The following is a 21,291-nucleotide window of genomic DNA, read 5'->3' as shown; positions in this document are numbered from 1 at the left end:
TATTATAGTAGATATATTCTCATGCAAAACTAAAATGTATAACCTTTTGTTTAAAGAAAATCTGTCACCTGCACTAACCTGTCGGTACAGACAGGTAGTGCAGGTGACACTGATGACAACCATACTTACCTGGTCCCGTTCCTTGCTGTCGTTCTCCGGCAATCCTCTTCTGTATGTTCAGATACTGCCTCCTATATACAAGGATATAGCTACTATAATACTGCTCCTATATACAAGAATATAACTACTATAATACTGCTCCTATATACAAGGATATAACTACTATGATACTGCCTCCTATATACAAGAATATAACTACTATAATACTGCCTCCTATATACAAGAATATAACTACTATAATACTGCCTCCTATATACAAGAATATAACTACTATAATACTGCTCCTATATACAAGAATATAACTACTATAATACTGCTCCTATATACAAGAATATAACTACTATAATACTGCTCCTATATACAAGAATATAACTACTATAATACTGCCTCCTATATACAAGAATATAACTACTATAATACTGCCCCTATATACAAGAATATAACTACTATAATACTGCCTCCTATATACAAGAATATAACTACTATAATACTGCCTCCTATATACAAGAATATAACTACTATAATACTGCCTCCTATATACAAGAATATAACTACTATAATACTGCCTCCTATATACAAGAATATAACTACTATAATACTGCCCCTATATACAAGAATATAACTAATATAATACTGCTCCTATATACAAGAATATAACTACTATAATACTGCTCCAATATGCAAGAATATAACTATTATAATATATGCAAAGAAGAAACAGAGGGACGTCACTCACCAGGATGCGGTGCGTATTTCAACGGTGCAGAGACATGGAGCACGGACGCTTACAGGTAAGACTTAGTTCATCAGTGACTGGCTGGGTTACAGCTGTTGCGCGTGCGTATCACGCTTCTTCAGACCCTAGGTTCGTGCCAGACGGCGCTTCCTCTGACTGAGCCCAGTCAGAGGAAGCGCCGTCTGGCACGAAACTAGTCCTGGCGTTCTTCCCCTCCATGTTCACCTCATGGATCTACCTCCAATGATCTGAATAAATCTACATTTACAAGCCTATACAGTGGATGAGTGCGGTCTCTCTTCTTTTTCTTGAACCCTCATATTTATGGACTATTGAATTTACACCTGCACCCCCAGGTATTGCTTATATCTGAAGCTCCAGGATAGCATTTCCACAACTGCTCGGACACATCTGTTGCCTAGGGATACCAGTCATTGGTGCCACTCATTTTTCTTTACTTGGATATAACTACTATAATACTGCTTCTATATACAAGAATATAACTACTATAATACTGCTACTATGTACAAGAATATAACTACTATAATACTGCTCCTATATACAAGAATATAACTACTATAATACTGCTTCTATATACAAGAATATAACTACTATAATACTGCTTCTATATACAAGAAAATAACTACTATAATACTGCTCCTATATACAAGAATATAACTACTATAATACTGCCTCCTATGTACAAGAATATAACTACTATAATACTGCTTCTATATACAAGAATATAACTACTATAATACTGCTACTATGTACAAGAATATAACTACTATAATACTGCTTCTATATACAAGAAAATAACTACTATAATACTGCTCCTATATACAAGAATATAACTACTATAATACTGCTCCTATATACAAGAATATAACTACTATAATACTGCTTCTATATACAAGAATATAACTACTATAATACTGCTTCTATATACAAGAAAATAACTACTATAATACTGCTCCTATATACAAGAATATAACTACTATAATACTGCCTCCTATATACAAGAATATAACTACTATAATACTGCTCCTATATACAAGAATATAACTACTGTAATACTGCCCCTATATACAAGAATATAACTACTATAATACTGCTTCTATATACAAGAAAATAACTACTATAATACTGCTCCTATATACAAGAATATAACTACTATAATGAGACAGTAGAGGAAAGGTAAGACTGCACTACTGACGGTCATTACATGCAAAAAATGAGAATTATCCCGTGCAGGAGGAGCAGATTCCGGAAAACGGGTGCTAGATGCATGTGAAAATAGACATCTAGGTATGAATCCGTAGAAAGAAATTCACATCTGCACTCACCTGTATAAAACTACAACTTTTATTTCCTCATCATCATAAATTACAAGCTGGCCTGGTGGGATCAAGAATATAACTACTATAATACTACTCCTATATACAAGAATATAACTACTATAATACTGCCTCCTATGTACAAGAATATAACTACTATAGTACTACTCCTATATACAAGAATATAACTACTAGAATACTGCCCCCTATATACAAGAATATAACTACTATAATACTGCCTCCTAGATACAAGAATATAACTACTATAATACTGCTCATATATACAAGAATATAACTACTATAATACTGCCCCTATATACAAGAACATAACTACTATAATACTGCCTCCTATATACAAGAATATAGCTACTATAATACTGCTCCTATGTACAAGAATATAACTACTATAATACTGCCTCCTATAAACAAGAATATAACTACAATAATACTGCTCCTATATACAAGAATATAACTACTATAATACTGCCCCTATATACAAGAATATAACTAATATAATACTGCTCCTATATACAAGAATATAACTACTATAATACTGCTCCTATATACAAGAATATAACTACTATAATACTGTCTCCTACATACAAGAATATAACTACTATAATACTGCCTCCTATATACAAGAATATAACTACTATAATACTGTTCCTATATACAAGAATATAACTACTATAATACTGCCTCCTATATACAAGAATATAACTACTATAATACTGCCCCTATATACAAGAATATAACTACTATAATACTGCCCCTATATACAAGAATATAACTACTATAATACTGCCTCCTATATACAAGAATATAACTACTATAATACTGCCTCCTATATACAAGAATATAACTACTATAATACTGCCCCTATATACAAGAATATAACTACTATAATACTGTCTCCTACATACAAGAATATAACTACTATAATACTGCCTCCTGTATACAAGAATATAACTACTATAATACTGCTCCTATATACAAGAATATAACTACTATAATACTGCCTCCTATGTACAAGAATATAACTACTATAATACTGCCTCCTATATACAAGAATATAACTACTATAATACTGTCTCCTACATACAAGAATATAACTACTATAATACTGCCTCCTATATACAAGAATATAACTACTATAATACTGCCCCTATATACAAGAATATAACTACTATAATACTGCCTCCTATATACAAGAATATAACTACTATAATACTGCCCCTATATACAAGAATATAACTACTATAATACTGCCCCTATATACAAGAATATAACTACTATAATACTGCCTCCTATATACAAGAATATAACTACTATAATACTGCCCCTATATACAAGAATATAACTACTATAATACTGTCTCCTACATACAAGAATATAACTACTATAATACTGCCTCCTATATACAAGAATATAACTACTATAATACTGCCCCTATATACAAGAATATAACTACTATAATACTGCCTCTTATGAATACAAATATGAGGACCGTAATGCTGCTATATGTATATAGTAGAGTACTATATACTGCCCTATGAACTAGGTTTTCCTATGTGACTGGCATTGCTCTTTAAGTGGCATGAGTCCTGGGTATGGGGCACCTATTATGGTCCTGTTAGAATCCTACAGCAGAGATGGTTTCTTTATCGTTGCTGACACCTCGGCTGCTCCATAGATAGTGCCGTATGAGTCACACGCAATGAATAGCACCAACTGCTTGTGCCGACTTTTTTCCATTTTGCTCTTGAGAACATGACAGGTCCTCAGTTAATATGATTAAGGAGGACGGTGCCAGCTGGGCCCAGTGTTACCCTCAGTGCCAGGCAACAGCCCAACCACCCTGCAGCCGGGACAGTGACTAGCACAATGAAGGGACAGTGCTGTATAATACAGGGATTTCCGAAGCGGACATTATTCTCTGACTAGTCATAGGTTTCCTCTTTTAGTAAATCAGGAAAAAATGACGCACCCTCTTACTAATCCTTATCAGGAGGTGAAGGGTCGGTCCTCTCCCTGCCCTCTGTGTGTAGCTATCCTGATGCCCGCTAGCTGTCTGTATACTCACAGGGGTGTAAACGGTAAGTACAGTGATCCCTCAACTTACAATGGCCTCAACATACAATAGTTTTAACATATAATGGTCTTTTCTGGACCATTGTAACTTGAAACCAGACTCCACATACAATGCTATGGAATCTGTGAAACGTGTCAATGGCTGGAAGAACCGACCAATCAGAATGGGCATTTCACTGGTAAAACCCCTGTATTCCTAAAGTGCATGCACTGACTGGTGTCTGGTAGCGCCCCCTACAGTACAGGGAGGTATTACATGTTCTGTACTACTCTTTACCTGTATTACTGAAGTGTATGCACTGACTGGTGTCTGGTAGCGCCCCCTACAGTACAGGGAGGTATTACATGTTCTGTACTACTCTTTACCTGTATTACTGAAATGTATGCACTAACTGGTGTCTGGTAGCGCCCCCTACAGTACAGGGAGGTATTACACGTTCTGTACTACTCTTTACCTGTATTACTGAAGTGTATGCCCTGACTGGTGTCTGGTAGCGCCCCCTACAGTACAGGGAGGTATTACATTTTCTGTACTCTTTACCTGTATTACTGAAGTGTATGCACTGACTGGTGTCTGGTAGTGCCCCCTACAGTACAGGGAGGTATTACATGTTCTGTACTACTCTTTACCTGTATTTCTGAAGTGTATGTACTGACTGGTGTCTGGTAGTGCCCCCTACAGTACAGGGAGGTAATACATTTTCTGTACTCTTTACCTGTATTACTGAAGTGTATGCACTGACTGGTGTCTGGTAGTGCCCCCTACAGTACAGGGAGGTAATACATTTTCTGTACTCTTTACCTGTATTACTGAAGTGTATGCACTGACTGGTGTCTGGTAGTGCCCCCTACAGTACAGGGAGGTATTACATGTTCTGTACTCTTTACCTATGCCAGGGTTAGCTGCTCCTTTGGACACCAAGTAAGGTTGGCTCTCTTTTACTTTCTTTTTTAGGACATTGCGTGTACTGTACAGGACCCTGAAGAAGCTCCTGTTCTCTACATAGACCTGTGTTTCCCAACAAGGGGGCCTCCAGCTATTGCAAAACTACAACTCCCAGGATGCCCGGACAGCCAAAGGCTGTCCGGGCATGCTGGGAATTGTAGTTTTGCAACAGCTGGAGGCCCCCTGGTTGGAAAACAGTGAAACAGCTGATTACAGCTCCCAGCAGATCTTTCTTACTTTTGTATGTAAGGATTTGCTTTATCTATATTAGTTATCTACTTATTTTTCTTTAATCCTCACCTTTTCCTATTTTTGGATGACATTTTGGTGGCTTCAGAACCAATTACCAGGTTTCCATAGAGCTATGATCTCAACATACAATGGTTTCAACACACAATGGTCGTCCTGGAACCAATTAATATTGTAACTTGAGGGACCACTGTATATGGCTAAGTAGGACTGGTCATCACAATTCTGGGCATGCCTCTTATCTCTATAGTCCTTTCCAGTGCCGAAATAGAACCATTTTTATTATTATGTAAATGAGACTCAAGAGCCCAGGTAAGGGTCCTTTTAGACGGGCCGACTTGCAGTATACGAAAACCAATCTTTGTGATCACTCATATACAGAGCCCTTAGCCATGCGGCCCTTCAAAATCATCATTATTGGCTGCACAAAAGATCCGATCGACCATTGAACAAACAACCGGTGAACGTAACTCTGCCGTAAAGGCTCCCTTAGGGTGCTAATACATCTTTACTTCTGAATCTCTATCATATATATACCATACACATGGATGTTTGGCTCGGTTGAACGTACATGTGTTCTGAATGAGGAGAGGGGATTTAAGCCCCTGCCAGACACCTCTGGTGGCTGCTTATCTCCTGGAAAACAAGAAGGTCAAGTAGTTGAAATCCTACATGCCCAACCCTTCTCTCGGGGGCTAGTTGGGAGGCCACCATATACAGCGGATAATTGGCTGCTTCTGCGAAAACTCCGAAATGTCAGGTGTCGAAAAGACTTTTCACAGGGGCATTTAATCATTAGACGTGCCATCTGAACCCATCGGCAGGACTGGCTAGCCTTCTAATATTAATATATATAGATATATACATGTACACACACATAAAGACCTCCCAACTCTCCACTGACCGATACGACACTGTCTCATAATAGAATCCACATGTAGCAGAAAAGAGGGCATCATCCATCCTCCTTAAAGGGGTACTCCATCCCTAGACATCTTATCGCCTAACCAAAGGATAGGGGATAAGATGTCTGATCTACCTGCTGCACCCGGCGTTCGTTTAGATCGTCGGGTGCAGCACCGGAGGTTCTTGATGTCACGTCCACGCCCCCTTCGTGACATCACGGCCACGCCCCTTCAATGCAAGTCTATGAGAAGGGTCGTGACGGCCTAGACTTGCATTGAGGGGGCGTGACGGCATGGAGCGAAGTTCACTCTGTACACTGGATGTTTTGGGTCCCGCAGACGAGATCATGGGGGTTCCCAGTGGCAGGATCCCCGTGATCAGACATCTTATCCCCTATCCTTAGGATAGGGGATAAGATGTCTAGGGGCAGAGTACTCCTTTAAAGCTTTGTCATATCATGCAGACTTGTCATAGGTGTTCGGTCGGGGTCTTAGTGCTGGTTACTTCACTGATCTCTAGATATAGATGGAGGAAGCGCACAGCAGAGCACTTCGCTTCTCGGTCGAACTTAGTGCCAAGCCAGGCAGTGAAGTGTGCTGCTGTACTCTTCTCCCGGCTATATCTAGAGATCATGGGGTAATCAGCACTGAGACCCAGACTGAACAAAACCTTTGACATGTCTGTGTTAAAAAAAAAAGTGACAGTATTGCATTAAAGTTATGTCGTCTGATATCAACATTTTAAAAGGTAGGTTTTTAAAGTGTACTTGTTTCTTTAATTAAAAAAAAAAAAAAAATATATATATATATATATATATATATATATATATATATATATATATATATATATATACACACACACACACACACACACACACACACACACACACACAGTGGAGATCAAAAGTTTGGGCACACCAGGTAAAAATTTGTATTAATGTGCATCAAGAAGCCAAGGAAAGATGAAAAAAAATCTCCAAAAGGCATCAAATTACAGATTAGACATTCTTATAATATGTCAACAAAAGTTAGATTTTATTTCCATCATTTACACTTTCAAAATAACAGAAAACAAAAAAAAATGGCATCTGCAAAAGTTTGGGCACCTTGCAGAATTTATAGCATGCACTGCCCCCTTTGCAAAGCTGAGACCTGCCAGTGTCATGGATTGTTCTCAATCATCATCTGGGAAGACCAGGTGATGTCAATCTCAAAGGTTTTAAATGCCCAGACTCATCTGACCTTGCCCCAACAATCAGCCCCATGGGTTCTTCTAAGCAGTTGTCTAGAAATCTGAAACTGAAAATAGTTGACACTCACAAAGCTGGAGAAGGCTGTAAGAAGATAGCAAAATGTTTTCAGATGTCAATATCCTCTGTTCGGAATGTAATTAAGAAATGGCAGTCATCAGAAACAGTGGAAGTTAAAGCAAGATCTGGAAGACCAAGAAAACTATCAGACAGAACAGCTCACAGGATTGTGAGAAAAACAATTCAAAACCCATGTTTGACTGCACAATCCCTACAAGAGATACTTGTACAAATATGGTCTTCATGGAAGAGTCATCAGAAGAAAACCTATTCTATGTCCTCACCACAAAAATCAGCGTTTGAACTTTGCAAACGAACATATAGACAAGCCTGATGCATTTTGGAAACAAGTTCTGTGGACCGATGAGGTTAAAATGTAACTTTTTGGTCGGAATGAGCAAAGATATGTTTGAAGAAGAAGGGGAACAGAATTTAATGAAAAGAACCTCTGTCCAACTGTTAAGCATGGGGGTGGATCAATCATGCTTTGGGGTTGTATTGCAGCCAGTGGCACAGGGAACATCTCTTGAGTAGAAGGAAAAATGGATTCAATAAAATGTCAGCAAATTTTGGATGCTTACTTGATGCCATATGTAAAAAAGCTGAAGTTAAAGAGAGGATGGCTTCTACAAATGGATAATGATCCTAAACACACCTCGAAATCCACGGGGGATTACATCAAGAGGCGTAAACTGAAGGTTTGTCCATGGCCTTCATAATCTCCTGACCTCAACATAATTGAAAATCTATGGATAGACCTTAAAAGAGCAGTGCGTGACAGACAGCCCAGAAATCTCAAAGAACTGGAAGACTTTTGTAAGGAAGAATGGCAAAGATACCTCAAACAAGAATTGAAAGACTCTTTGCTGGCTACAAAAAGCGTTTACAAGCTGTGATACTTGCCAAAGGGAGCAGTACAAGATATTAACTCTGCAGGGTGCCCAACATTTTGCAGATGCCATTTTTTTGTTTTCTGTTATTTTGAAAGTGTAAATGATCGAAATAAAATCCAACTTTTGTTGACATATTATAAGAACGTCTAATCTGTAATTTGATGCCTTTGAGATGTTTCCATCTTTCCTTGGCTTCTTTATGCACATGAATACAATTTTTTACCTGGGGTGCCCAAACTTTTGATCCCCACTAATATATATATATATATATATATATATATATATATATATATATACGTCCTAGAGCAGTGTTTTCCCTGCATTCAAACAGTGTGTTTCCAGCTGTTGCAAAACTACAACTCCCAGCATGCCCGGCAGCCTAAGCATGCAAGATACATGTGTGAAAGAGGCCTAACATAGGGGCCTCATAAACATAAAAGACGAACACCTTGTTGCCCATAGCAACCAACTTACAATGCAGCTTCCATTTTGTCCAGAACAGCCGAATAAGGGGGCCTTTGACTGGTTGTTGCTATGGGCAACAAAGGCCATTTTATCAAAGGCCTAGATTTATTTGCGTGAGGCAAAACAGTGTCTGAATCACCCATAGCAACCAGTCACAGCTCAGCTTCCGTTTCTCAGATTGTTCTGGTAAAATGTAAGCTTTTAATAAATCTGGGCCAATGAGTGTGATGTATTCACCGGAGACATCAAAGAATAAAATGGCCGCCGCCCCGAGGTGGCAGCGATTGATGTCCCCTAACGCTGTACTGACACGTCTGCCTTGATTTACGGGGAAATGTTATAATGTGGGTCGTCATAGATCGTACGGTATAACCCAGAGCTGGGAAAAGGTTAAGCGCACCTGCTGACGCCTCCGGTAAATCATCCGCTGAGGTGTCAAGGACGCCGGTTATATCTGGGACACCGTTCCCAGCACACATGCTGCTATTTCAGGAGCCATTTCCAGGAAAGGCCCAAACAAGCAACACAAGTGTTACACAAACTAACTCGGATTTATCTTCCAAACTCTGGGCGGACGACGCCATCGCCCCCCCCCCCCCCCCCCCCCGACATCCTGAACCCCCAGCAATAGTAAGGTCACCGCGCAAATAATGTGACGTTCAGTAATACTGTGAGCCGTGCAACAGAATCGCTTGTCCGCGATGGCGTTACCCAGATTCATCAACTGCACGCTCACCGTATCAGGCAGTGTTTTCCAACCAGGGTGCCTCCAGCTGTTGCAAAACTACAACTACCAACATGCCCGGACAGCCTTAGGCTTACATTAGTGATTGCTCAGGGCAGTGTTTCCCAATCAGTGTGCCTCCAGCTGTTGCAAAACTACAACTACCAGCATGCCCGAACAGCCTTTGACTTACATTAGTGATTGCTCAGGGCAGTGTTTCCCAACCAGTGTGCCTCCAGCTGTTGCAAAACTACAACTACCAGCATGCCCGGACAGCCTTTGGCTTACATTAGTAATTGCTCAGGGCAGTGTTTCCCAATCAGTGTGCCTCCAGCTGTTGCAAAACTACAGCTCCAAGCATGCCCGAACAGCCTTTGACTTACATTAGTAATTGCTCAGGGCAGTGTTTCCCAACCAGTGTGCCTCCAGCTGTTGCAAAACTACAACTACCAGCATGCCCGGACAGTCTTTGGCTTACATTAGTGATTGCTCAGGGCAGTGTTTCCCAATCAGTGTGCCTCCAGCTGTTGCAAAACTACAGCTCCAAGCATGCCCGAACAGCCTTTGACTTACATTAGTGATTGCTCAGGGGAGTGTTTCCCAATCAGTGTGCCTCCAGCTTTTGCAAAACTACAACTCCCAGCATGCCCAGACAGCCTTCGGCTGTCTGGGCATGCTGAGAGTTGTAGTTTTGCAACAGCTGGAGGCACCCTGGTTGGAAAACACTGCCATAAGGTCTAATTTTTTGGGGGTTGTTTTTCCCTTTTGGGCTTTTTTTGATGCAGTTTATTTGAGCTGCTGTGTTTTTGAGTCCACCAAATATTACGTATAGGTCCTTCCCATGTCTATTCTTTCTGTGGACAATGCACATAAAGGCCTTGCTGTCTATGAGAAATTCTGCTATGTGAACAGCGCACCAGAATCCCATTGAAATCAATGGGACTCTGCTGCTGCGGAATCTCCCTGCGAAATTCCACACAGAACATAGCCTAAGGGTAAAGTTCACATGGGTGGATTTATTTGTGGGTTTCCTGCTGCGTATTTGAAAGGGAGCCGGCTCTTCTCGGCTGTACTCAGCAGATTTTCCGCAGCGGAATTTCCATGGTGGAAAATCCGCCCTGGAAAATCTGCTGCGGACAGCCGAGAAGAGCCCGCCCCCTTTCAAATACGCAGCGAAAGAACCGCAAATAAATCCCCCCGTGTGAGCGTACCCTTAGGCTACATGGGCAGACATTTTGCAAATGTTCATTGTTTCTGCCGACGACAAAAACGGGATTTCAGCCGCAGATGTTTCCGCGGCAGAAAATTCCACCGTGTATATGGTGCAGCAGAAACCTGTTGGAAAGAATGAGACTCTACTGCAGCAGAATTTTTCAAGCAGAATATTTCCAACAGACTCCGCTCGGAAATTCCACTATGTGAACACAGCCTAAGGGTACATTCAGATGAGCGGATCCACAGCGCATTTTACGCTGCGGATCCGCCGTTGCCGAAGCACCCCTTGCTGGTTTCGCAATACGCTGCTACAAGCAGACACACCACTGCAATGTGTGAGTTGCCGCGCATGTGCGGTGTACTTGCACACATCGCGGCCACTCCCCCTGCTCCCTGAGCTGGGCCGGAGCAGCCGGAATGTGTGAGTATACTGCGCGAATATACTGCGACTCACACATGGCAGTGTGTCTGCTCGTAGTGGCGTTTTGCCGCTCTGAGCAGGCATATCTAAAAGGCACCCTGTAGGGGTCCTTCGGCGGCGAATCCACAGCGTAAAACATGCTGTGGATCGGCTCATCTGTATGTACCCTAAGAGTGGAAAACTTTTTTTTAACAAAGGCCTCAGAAAAATGAAAGAAGCAATCTGATTGGTTGCTATGGGCAACTGCACCACTTTTCCTCTGCACAGGTTTTCATAATTCTCCCCGGTTGCTGCAAAATCTAAACCGATATCCTGCTGCCGGGACTATCTTCAGAGGTGCGCTTAAAGGGGTACTCAAGTGGAAAGGGGTTATCAACTGGTGCCAGAAAGTTAAACAGATTTGTAAATTACTTTTATTAAAAAATCTTAATCCATCCACTACTTATTAGCTGCTGAATACTACAGAGGAAATTCTTTTCTTTTTGGAACACAGAGCTCTCTGCTGACATCACGAGCACAGTGCTCTCTGCTGACATCTCTGTCCATTTTAAGAACTGTCCAGAGTAGGAGAAAATACCCCATAGCAAACATATTCTGCTCTGGACAGTTCCTAAAATGGAAAGAGATGTCAGCAGAGAGCACTGTGCTCGTGATGTCAGCAGAGAGCTCTGTGCTCCAAAAAGAAAAGAATTTCCTCTGTAGTATTCAGCAGCTAATAAGTAGTGGATGGATTAAGATTTTTTAATAAAAGTAATTTACAAATCTGAATTCGAGTAGAATACAGACATAGTGCACATCTACAATCTTGTATAATGATTTGATTGCTTCTCAGCATAATATCAAAAACTAACAGGTTGTTATTATACATTTTTGATCAAAAAGTACAAGCCCACTCGCCACGTCAAGGCCACCTATTTAGAGTGGGTCCCTAACGTCCCTAGCATAAAATGGCGTAGCCATGTTGATTTAATGGCACCAGTTGATTTAAAAAAAAAAAAAAAGGTTTCCACCGGAGTACCCCTTTAAGCGCACCTCTGAAGATAGTCCCGGCAGCAGGATATCGGTTTAGATTTTGCAGCAACTGGGGAGTTTTATTAAAACCTGTGCAGAGGAAGAGTGGAGCAATTGCCCATAGCAACCAATCAGATCGCTACTTTCATTTTTCACAGGCCTTTGTTAAAAATAAAGAAGTCATCTGATTGGTTGCTATGGGCAACCGCACCACTCTTCCTCTACACAGGTTTTGGTATCTCTCCACCAACACGATCAGGAGACGTATATATGCACACAAAAAACATGTGGTAGTCTTTGGGGCTTCCGGCACATCTGTCTCGGGCTATGCCTTTGCCGTGAAGTTTAATCAGATATCCTCCCGCCAGGACTATAATTTAAGGTACCCTTTAACCAGTGTTTCCAAACCTGGGTGCCTTCAGCTGTTGCAAAACTACAACTTTCAGCATGCCCGGACAGCCAACGGCTGTCCGGGCATGCTGGGAGTTGTAGTTTTGCAACAGCTGGAGGCACCCTGGTTGGGAAACACTGCCTTTGACTCACGTTATACCTTAGTGAATTTGGCTGTAAGGGCATGCTGGGAGTTGTAGTTTGGCAACAGCTGGAGGCTCCCTGATTGGGAAACACTGCCTTTGACTCATGTTATACCTTAGTGAATTTGGATGTCCAAGCATGCTGGGAGTTGTAGTTTGGCAACAGCTGGAGGCACACAGGTTGGGAAACACTGCCTTTGACTCACGTTATACCTTAGTGAATTTGGCTGTAAGGGCATGCTGGGAGTTGTAGTTTTGCAACAGCTGGAGGCTCCCTGATTGGGAAACACTGCCTTTGACTCACGTTATACCTTAGTGAATTTGGCTGTAAGGGCATGCTGGGAGTTGTAGTTTGGCAACAGCTGGAGGCTCCCTGATTGGGAAACACTGCCTTTGACTCATGTTATACCTTAGTGAATTTGGATGTCCAAGCATGCTGGGAGTTGTAGTTTGGCAACAGCTGGAGGCACACAGGTTGGGAAACACTGCCTTTGACTCAGGTTATACCTTCGTGAATTTGGCTGTCCGGGCATGCTGGGAGTTGTAGATTTGCAACAGCTGGAGGCACACAGGTTGGGAAACACTGCCTTTGACTCACGTTATACCTTCGTGAATTTGGCTGTCCGGGCATGCTGGGAGTTGTAGTTTTGCAACAGCTGGAGGCACACAGGTTGGGAAACGCTGCCTTTGACTCACGTTATACCTTAGTGAATTTGGATGTCCGGGCATGCTGGGAGTTGTAGTTTTGCAACAGCTGGAGGCACACAGGTTGGGAAACGCTGCCTTTGACTCACGTTATACCTTAGTGAATTTGGATGTCCGGACATGCTGGGAGTTGTAGTTTGGCAACAGCTGGAGGCACCCTGGTTGGGAAACACTACCTTGCACTCACATAATACCTCAGTGTGTGCTATTAATGCAACGTAAACACAAAATAACTCACAGTATGCCCACATACAGCCGCCGCCATCTTCACATACACGATAGCTGGACCACAAGAACCCGGACCCTACACCCACCAATAAAGCGCCGATTACTTTAGGGTCACTTTTCGCCCCTTGGATTTGCCCTCTGACCCCTCCTCTCTACACTCAGGTGTTTACCTGGTGGGGGGGGATGGACACAGTCACAAGCTGGGATTGATTGACACCTCACGTTAACCCCTTCTTTTCTGAACAGAACCGAGGCGTGTAGAATTCGTATACGTGTATAGGACCTTTTTGTCGTGGCCATTTTAGGTGTTGTCTATTGTTAACCACTGTCCGTGTGTCATACTGTCATGGCGGGAGTACAATGGTGAAGGCCTGCTAGATGTTGTAGTTCCACTAGGCCTCAGACTATGGTTGTAGATGGCACCCAAACCCCAATCCCTGGTCCTCATTCCGGCTATTGAGCCTGACCCAAGGCCTCCAGACTCCCCTCCCCCTTAATCCTATTCCAAATACTCTAGTATCTGTTAATGCCATGGTGTCTGTGACCCCCTCTCTCCCCCCCTTCGTTGGGGGGAACCCACTGTCTCAGGCGGCTCCGTCCGTAGAGGAGAAGTTGGTCTTGCAGCCATCTCTGACGCTCCTGGTTTTCATCCTCCTCCCATGTGTGGTTTTACTCTTCCTCATCAATTGCTTTTTGCTCTTCTACCGCCTTCCTGTCCTGCCCCTAAAGAAACGGGCCAAGAGGCGAGGAGGGGGGTCCAGGGGCAACAACCCCCCCTATAGGAACGAGGCTAGACATAATAACTGGCCGGGGCCTGGTTGCCCAGATAAGTCCACCTATGACAGCTACTGTGCGGCCATCAGTCAAGGTTTGGAGGCCACGTTGGCCCTTGGCGAAAGTGCCCATGCGTCCTGTGATAGGCTTCAGTCTACCAGGGAATGGTGCCATAAGCAGAACGAGACCCCGGTGAGACCCTACTGTCTGCACCCGCCCCGTGCCTCGCCTATGCCTTGTTTCCTCTCTGGATCTCCCAGCATGTGCCAAGAGCGAGTGATCAGCTGGAACGAAGTGGAAGATGGCGGAGGAGGTGGCGGAATATCGTACAGCGAGCAAGAGTCCAGGCAAAATGCCGCGCCACCCAACACACCGGCGGCTCCGCAAATGGTCCCCGGGGTAAGTGAGATCTTTCCTAAAATTCTAAGGGTCACAAAGTTTTTTTTTTTTTTTTTTTTTTTTTTTTGCACCTAGATAGCAATTCTGTGATCGATTGACGTGGTACGGCGCTGAAGGGTCTAGTCAGTCAACCGCTAGGAATTCATATCCGCCGTGCTGTACCCTGCAGGCTTAAAGTGGTACTCCAGTGGAAAACTTTTTTTTTTATTTTTTTTAATCAACTGGTGCCAGAAAGTTTAACAGATTTGTAAATGACTTCTATTAAAAAATCTTAATCCTTCCAGTACTTTTTAGGGGCTGTATACTACAGAGGAAATGCTTTTCATTTTGGATTTCTCTTCTCTCACGAGCACAGTGCTCTCTGCTGACCTCTGCTGTCCATTTTAGGGACTGTCCAGAGGAGGAGAAAATCCCCATGGAAAATATATGCTGCTCTGGACAGTTCCTAAAATGGACAGCAGAGCGCGCTGTGGACAAGACAAAAAAGAAATTCAAAAGGAAAAGAATTTCCTCTGTAGCATACAGCTGTTTAAAAGTACTGGAAGGGTAAAGATTTTTTTAATCGAAGTCATTTACAAATCTGTTTAACTTTCTGGCAACAGTTGATAAAAAAAATAAAAAATAAAATTGTTTTACACCGGAGTACCCCTTTAATGCACATATAAAAGCCACAGGCGACTGGTGGAACTGAAAGGGTTAATGCAAATGATTTCCTGTAGTCTAGTGGGTTATGATGGTATATTTCTGGAAAATCTGATTAATACTGCTTACTGATAGGGAGAATAAGACAGTAGAGCTCTGAGCTGAACACTTGAGACAGTGTTTCCCAACCAGGGTGCCTCCAGCTGTTGCAAAACTACAACTCCCAGTTGTAGATTAGCAACATCTGGAGGCACCCTAATTGGGAAACACGCCCTTACACAGTGACATAGACAGCAATGCATTTCCGTGCGGATTCCCCAGAAAGAATTGACATGTCGATTATTTTGGCAGAGGCTGGAATTGGGGTTTCTGCCGCGGAAATTCTGTAGTGTGCACGGTGCAGCCTAATCCTATTGAAATAATGTTGTGAACACAGCCTAATGGTCATGTGTAGAGGTCTAATGAATTGTATTGTGGTCACGTTCTGTGTGTAAAATATAAGAAAATTTTTACCATGAACATGTTGGGGGTTGTAGTGATCTCTGTATGGAGTATAATAGAATCGTATTATGGTAATGCCCATCAGTTGGTCATGTTGGGGGTTGTAGTGATCCATGTATAAAGTATAATAGAATTGTATTATGGTCATGAGGTGGTAGTGTTCTATCTATAGCAGTGTTTCCCAACCAGGGTGCCTCCAGCTGTTGCAAAACTACAACTCCCAGCATGCCCGGACAGCCTTTGGCATGCTGGGAGTTGTAGTTTTGCAACAGCTGTAGGCACCCTGGTTGGGAAACACTGATCTATAGAGTGTAGTAGAATTGTATAATTGCCATGCCCAGTGATTGGTCATGTTGGGGGTTGTAGTGATCTATGTATAGAGTATAGTAGAATTGTATTATGGTCATATTGGGGGTTGTAGTAATCCATGTATAGAGTTTAATAGGATTGTATTATGGTCATGTCCAGTGATCGGCCATGTTGGAGTTTGTAGTGTTCTATCTATAGCAGTGATTCCCAACCAGGGTGCCTCCAGCTGTTGCAAAACTACAACTCCCAGGATGCCCGGACAGCCTTCGGCTGTCCGGGCATCCTGGGAGTTGTAGTTTTGCAACAGCTGGAGGCACCCTGGTTGGGAATCACTGATCTATAGAGTATAGTAGAATTGTATTATCGTGATTGGTCATGTTGGGGGTTGTAGTGATCTATGTATAGAGTATAATAGAATGGTATTATGGTAATGGACATCAGTTGGTCATGTTGGGGGTTGTAGTAATCCATGTATAGAGTATAGTAGAGTTGTATTATGGTTATGTCCAGTGGTCAGATCATATTGGGAGTTGTAGTGTTCTATGTATATAGTATAATAGAATTGTATTATCGCCATGCCCAGTGATCGGCCATGTTGGAGGTTGTAGTGATCTATGTAGAGAGTGTAATAGAGTTGCATTATGATCATATTAGGCGTTGTAGTTGTTCTATGTATATAGTATAATAGAATTGTATTATGATCATGTTGGGAGTGGTAATGTATATAACTATTATTAGTTGGGGGCTGTACATGTTCTATGTAAATAGTATAATAGAGTTGTATTATGGTCATATTAGGAGTTGTAGTTGTTCTATGTATAGAGTGTAATAGAGTTGTATTATGATCATGTTGGGAGTTGTAATGTGTATACATTTGTTGGGGGTTGTAGTTGTTCTACGTTATATGTTTCCTTCTCTTCTCTCCGAAGGTGAAGAATTGCAATAAGACCAGTACACAGAGGAAGCCTCTGGGAGCCCCGTTCACCCCTTTGGGGTCCGTACTTTTTGACCACGCCAGCAGTATCCCCCCGGATGATTTGCCAACTCGATTTTCAGCCAACAGCAGTTTCCTGGGTCCGGGCCTGGACAGTGACTTCGGGGTCAGTGCAGGTCAGTGCATCCACAAAATAGAAACTCCACGGCCCAGACCTATCAATCTGCCTGAAAACAAACTTCTATAGCAACCAATCGCCGCTCCAATTTCATATCATAGGCCGCATTCACATCTCGTTTTTGCAATACGGTTCCCGAATCAGGTCAAACATATGTCTCAAGACCGGACCGAACCGTGTACAACCGTATATACCTCTGTACCGTTTTAAACCATATACGGTTGCATACGTGTCCGGTTGCATACGGTTTAATACGTTTTTTGAAGAAAAAAAAAATACGGTTTTATGTTTGTCCTTTAATTAAAGTTCTTCTTGTTCTATTTGTGGGAAGAACTTTCGGCGTGCACTGCGCATGTGCAAACTGCAAAACCGTATTGTGCAAACCAGATGGAACCGTACGCACATACGGTTTCCATAGACCACCATTTAAAAATAAAAAAAGTATACGAGTTGTATCCGTTTTTTTTCACCCGGACATAAAACCGTAGTAGACTACAGTTTTGTGTACGGGAAAAAAACGGATAAAACCGTAGATGATGCAAAACCTACACAACCGGATGCTACGGTTGTCATACGGTTTTCTATGAAATGTCTATAAATACGGTTCCGTACGGTTTCTGCACTGAAACCGGATACGGGAACCGTATTGCAAAAACGAGATGTGAATGCAGCCTTAAAAGAGTTCTGTAGTGAAAAATAACGTATCCCCCTATCTAAAGGATAGGGGATAAGTTATAGATCGCGGGATGTCCGAGCACTGGGACCCCCCGCGATCTCCTGCTGGAAGGGGGCGTGCAGCCCCTTGCATGGACCGCCAGCCGACACGCCCCCTCCATGCATCTCATAGAGATACATGGCAGGGGGGTGTCGGCCACTGCTTCCTGCGGGGGTTTGAACAGCCGCTTCCAGCAGCCTGCCGGGGCCCTGTTCAGGAGATCACGCGGGTCCCAGTGCTCGGACACCCCGCGATCTATAACTTATCCCCTATCCTATGGATAGTGGATAAGTAATTTTTTGCTGAACTACTCCTTTAACCAGCTGTGATTTGTTGCTATGGGCAACAAACAGGTTTGGTTTTGAGACAGATTGATAAATTTGGGCCAATATGTACTTGGACCCAACACTAAACCAAAAGGGTCCGGGAAACTGTATTGTTGCCTCTCCTGCCGCACCGGGCTCTCCTGGTGGGACCTGCTGTGTGGCCTCAGTCCTCATGTTCTCCTCCTCCTGTCTCCTCCAGGTATCTCTCTGCACATCTTATCCTCCGACAGTGACTCCTGCTCCCAGTCCTGGGCCTCTGGGATGGAATGGGATTACTACGACCCCTGTTATATGAGGAAGAACCGGCTCCGCCGGGAGAACAGACACAACCACCAAATCCCAGTCATCTGCAGCAAGCAATACTGGGTATAAATGACTGTACCCCAACCTGAGGACCACGCAGACCTTCACCTGTCCCCCAAATATTGTCATCTACACAGATTCCCTGCACCCTAATCCATACGTTCACATCTTTTTCGGACCTTGATAGGTTCCCTAAGCCCCCGCACTATCACACTGCCATCGCCCTTACATACCGAGCCCCTCATGTGTTCAGAGAATACTGTTCTGCACCCCCAGAATTCCTCCTCACTTGCTTGGACATCATAGTACGAACCTTTACCCCATATTTACCCATTACGAGCAGCACCCTATTTATTACCCCTATGTCCATTGGACACTTTTGCACCCCTATATTCACTAGGCCTCACTGTTTGTTATATATATTTATTTCCTGTACCCAAATACTCTCCCATCACTCTTTAGTTCTCAACCATTATAGAAAACACTGACCTGTACCCCTATTTTACCCTCTAACCTTCACCATGTGATCGACACACATCCATATCCCCCCCAGCACTTCCCCTTTACCCTACCTGCACCCACTATTCCCACCTGTACCCCAATATTCAATGTTCAATCTATAGGACCCCAATCGCACCAAAGCCGCCCCCTTGCCCATCGTCTCACACGTGTTAAAAATCTGCACCTAAGCCCCTAATACACATTGCCCCCTTTAGCGACCCTTTCTATGAATGCATGGGATTAACCCTTCCTCCACCTGTCTACCCAGCCCCCTGTAGCTTCTTATCGCCCCCCCAAATTATGCCACCCCCCCCCCCCCCCACTCCTCAGTCTGCCGACTCCGTCTCTCAGGTTGTATGTTAAGATTTTTTTACTATTTATTAGGCAAAAGTCTAAAAAAATATTAATATTTTTTTAGATTTATTATAATTTTTTTTTTTTTTTTTTTAGATTATTATTATAATTTTTTTTTTAAAGGGAAATTTGTTATTTGTGGCACATAAACAAGCAGCATAATGACTAGCCTGGCGCTGCTGCCCCCTGTGTCTGTTTCTATGGTATATTTTATGTATGTGTTGTATGTGTATATATCATATATATAATGTATATGTCACTTTTACATGTAAACCCCAGCAAAATATCTGAATGATAGGGATGTGGCGGATAAAACCTGGAAACACTCTTCATAGCAGTGTTTCCCAACCAGGGCGCCTCCAGCTGTTGCAAAACTACAACTCCCAGCATGCCCGGACAGCCGTTGGCTGTCCGGGCATGCTGGGAGTTGTAGTTTTGCAACAGCTGGAGGCACCCTGGTTGGGAAACGCTGCTTTTATAGTATAAAATATATCTTCTATATGTAGAATTGTGAATACAGCTCTGAAGTAGGTGCTGTAACGCAGAATCGGAACGTTTTATGCCGCTCTGCAGTCAATGTTCACCCAGAAGTCAGGCTGACGTTTCACAAAAAAAAAAAAAAAAAATTCAGACCCCCAACGTGTGTGTAACCGGTCACCTGATATGTATTTATCCCACTAAGGCTGAAGACACGTCCCAATCACAGGACGTTCGTTCCCCACTTTTATACATTCGTGTCCCCTGTGAGTGGTCTGTGCCCGACCTCCTCCGTCCTGTTACTTTTCAATGTATGTTTTCGTGAATTTATTGGTGTTGTATATTTATATTTGTGAGATCGTGGTCACTGCCATTGGTGGCTGACCGAAAAAAAAAAATATTTTAATTAATTTATGGTTTGATTATTATTATTAAAGGGTCCAGAATTTTATTTTTCTGGTTTTCTTCACTCCTGACGAATATTTCTTTCCATACATGATTTGTATAACTGTGGGTAAGACCGATGTTTCCCAACCTATGACTCGTTAGTTGTTGCAATAATTCAAATCCAATCATGCAGATTTAGAGTTCAGTGGATGTTCTCCTGTATCTATGGGGTGGATTTTATAATACAGTTTGTGACGCCAGGGCAACGTTAACCTCCACGTTCAGAGGATTAAGATGGCTCTCCTGGGCCAAGCGCAGGGACAGTGATAACCACGTTGCGAGGTTACGGAAAACTATATTTCCTAAGGCAGGAATGTTGTTAAATCCTTCATAGTATGGAATTTTGCAGGGGGAAGTGCAGAGTGAGCCCGGGAAGCCTGTCGCCTTGCAGGAACTTGTAGTTGCTGCAACTGCAGACTGGTGATCACTGACAGCCTACACTGAATTAGAGACTTTATACTGACTGACTGAAGAAAATTTTTCACCCAGAGCGTTGTGCTTGCCACCAGGCTTGAACATCACCTGAGTGATGGGGTTTTCCT

General features: G+C 42.6%; 1 protein-coding gene across 1 annotated transcript; it reads left to right on the top strand.

Moving 5' to 3' along the window:
- The first annotated feature begins 12,893 nt into the window (after window positions 1-12,893).
- LOC130295921 (protein huluwa-like) lies at window positions 12,894-20,143 on the top strand. Its single transcript, XM_056547249.1, has 3 exons — window positions 12,894-15,062; window positions 17,444-17,624; window positions 18,867-20,143. The coding sequence occupies exons 1-3, from the start codon at window positions 14,421-14,423 to the stop codon at window positions 19,037-19,039; spliced, it is 996 nt and encodes a 331-aa protein (XP_056403224.1). The 5' UTR covers window positions 12,894-14,420; the 3' UTR covers window positions 19,040-20,143.
- The last annotated feature ends 1,148 nt before the right edge of the window (window positions 20,144-21,291 follow it).

Source organism: Hyla sarda, chromosome 1, assembly GCF_029499605.1.
Source record: "Hyla sarda isolate aHylSar1 chromosome 1, aHylSar1.hap1, whole genome shotgun sequence".
NCBI lineage: Eukaryota > Metazoa > Chordata > Amphibia > Anura > Hylidae > Hyla > Hyla sarda.
This window is presented reverse-complemented; position numbering and strand designations above follow the sequence as displayed.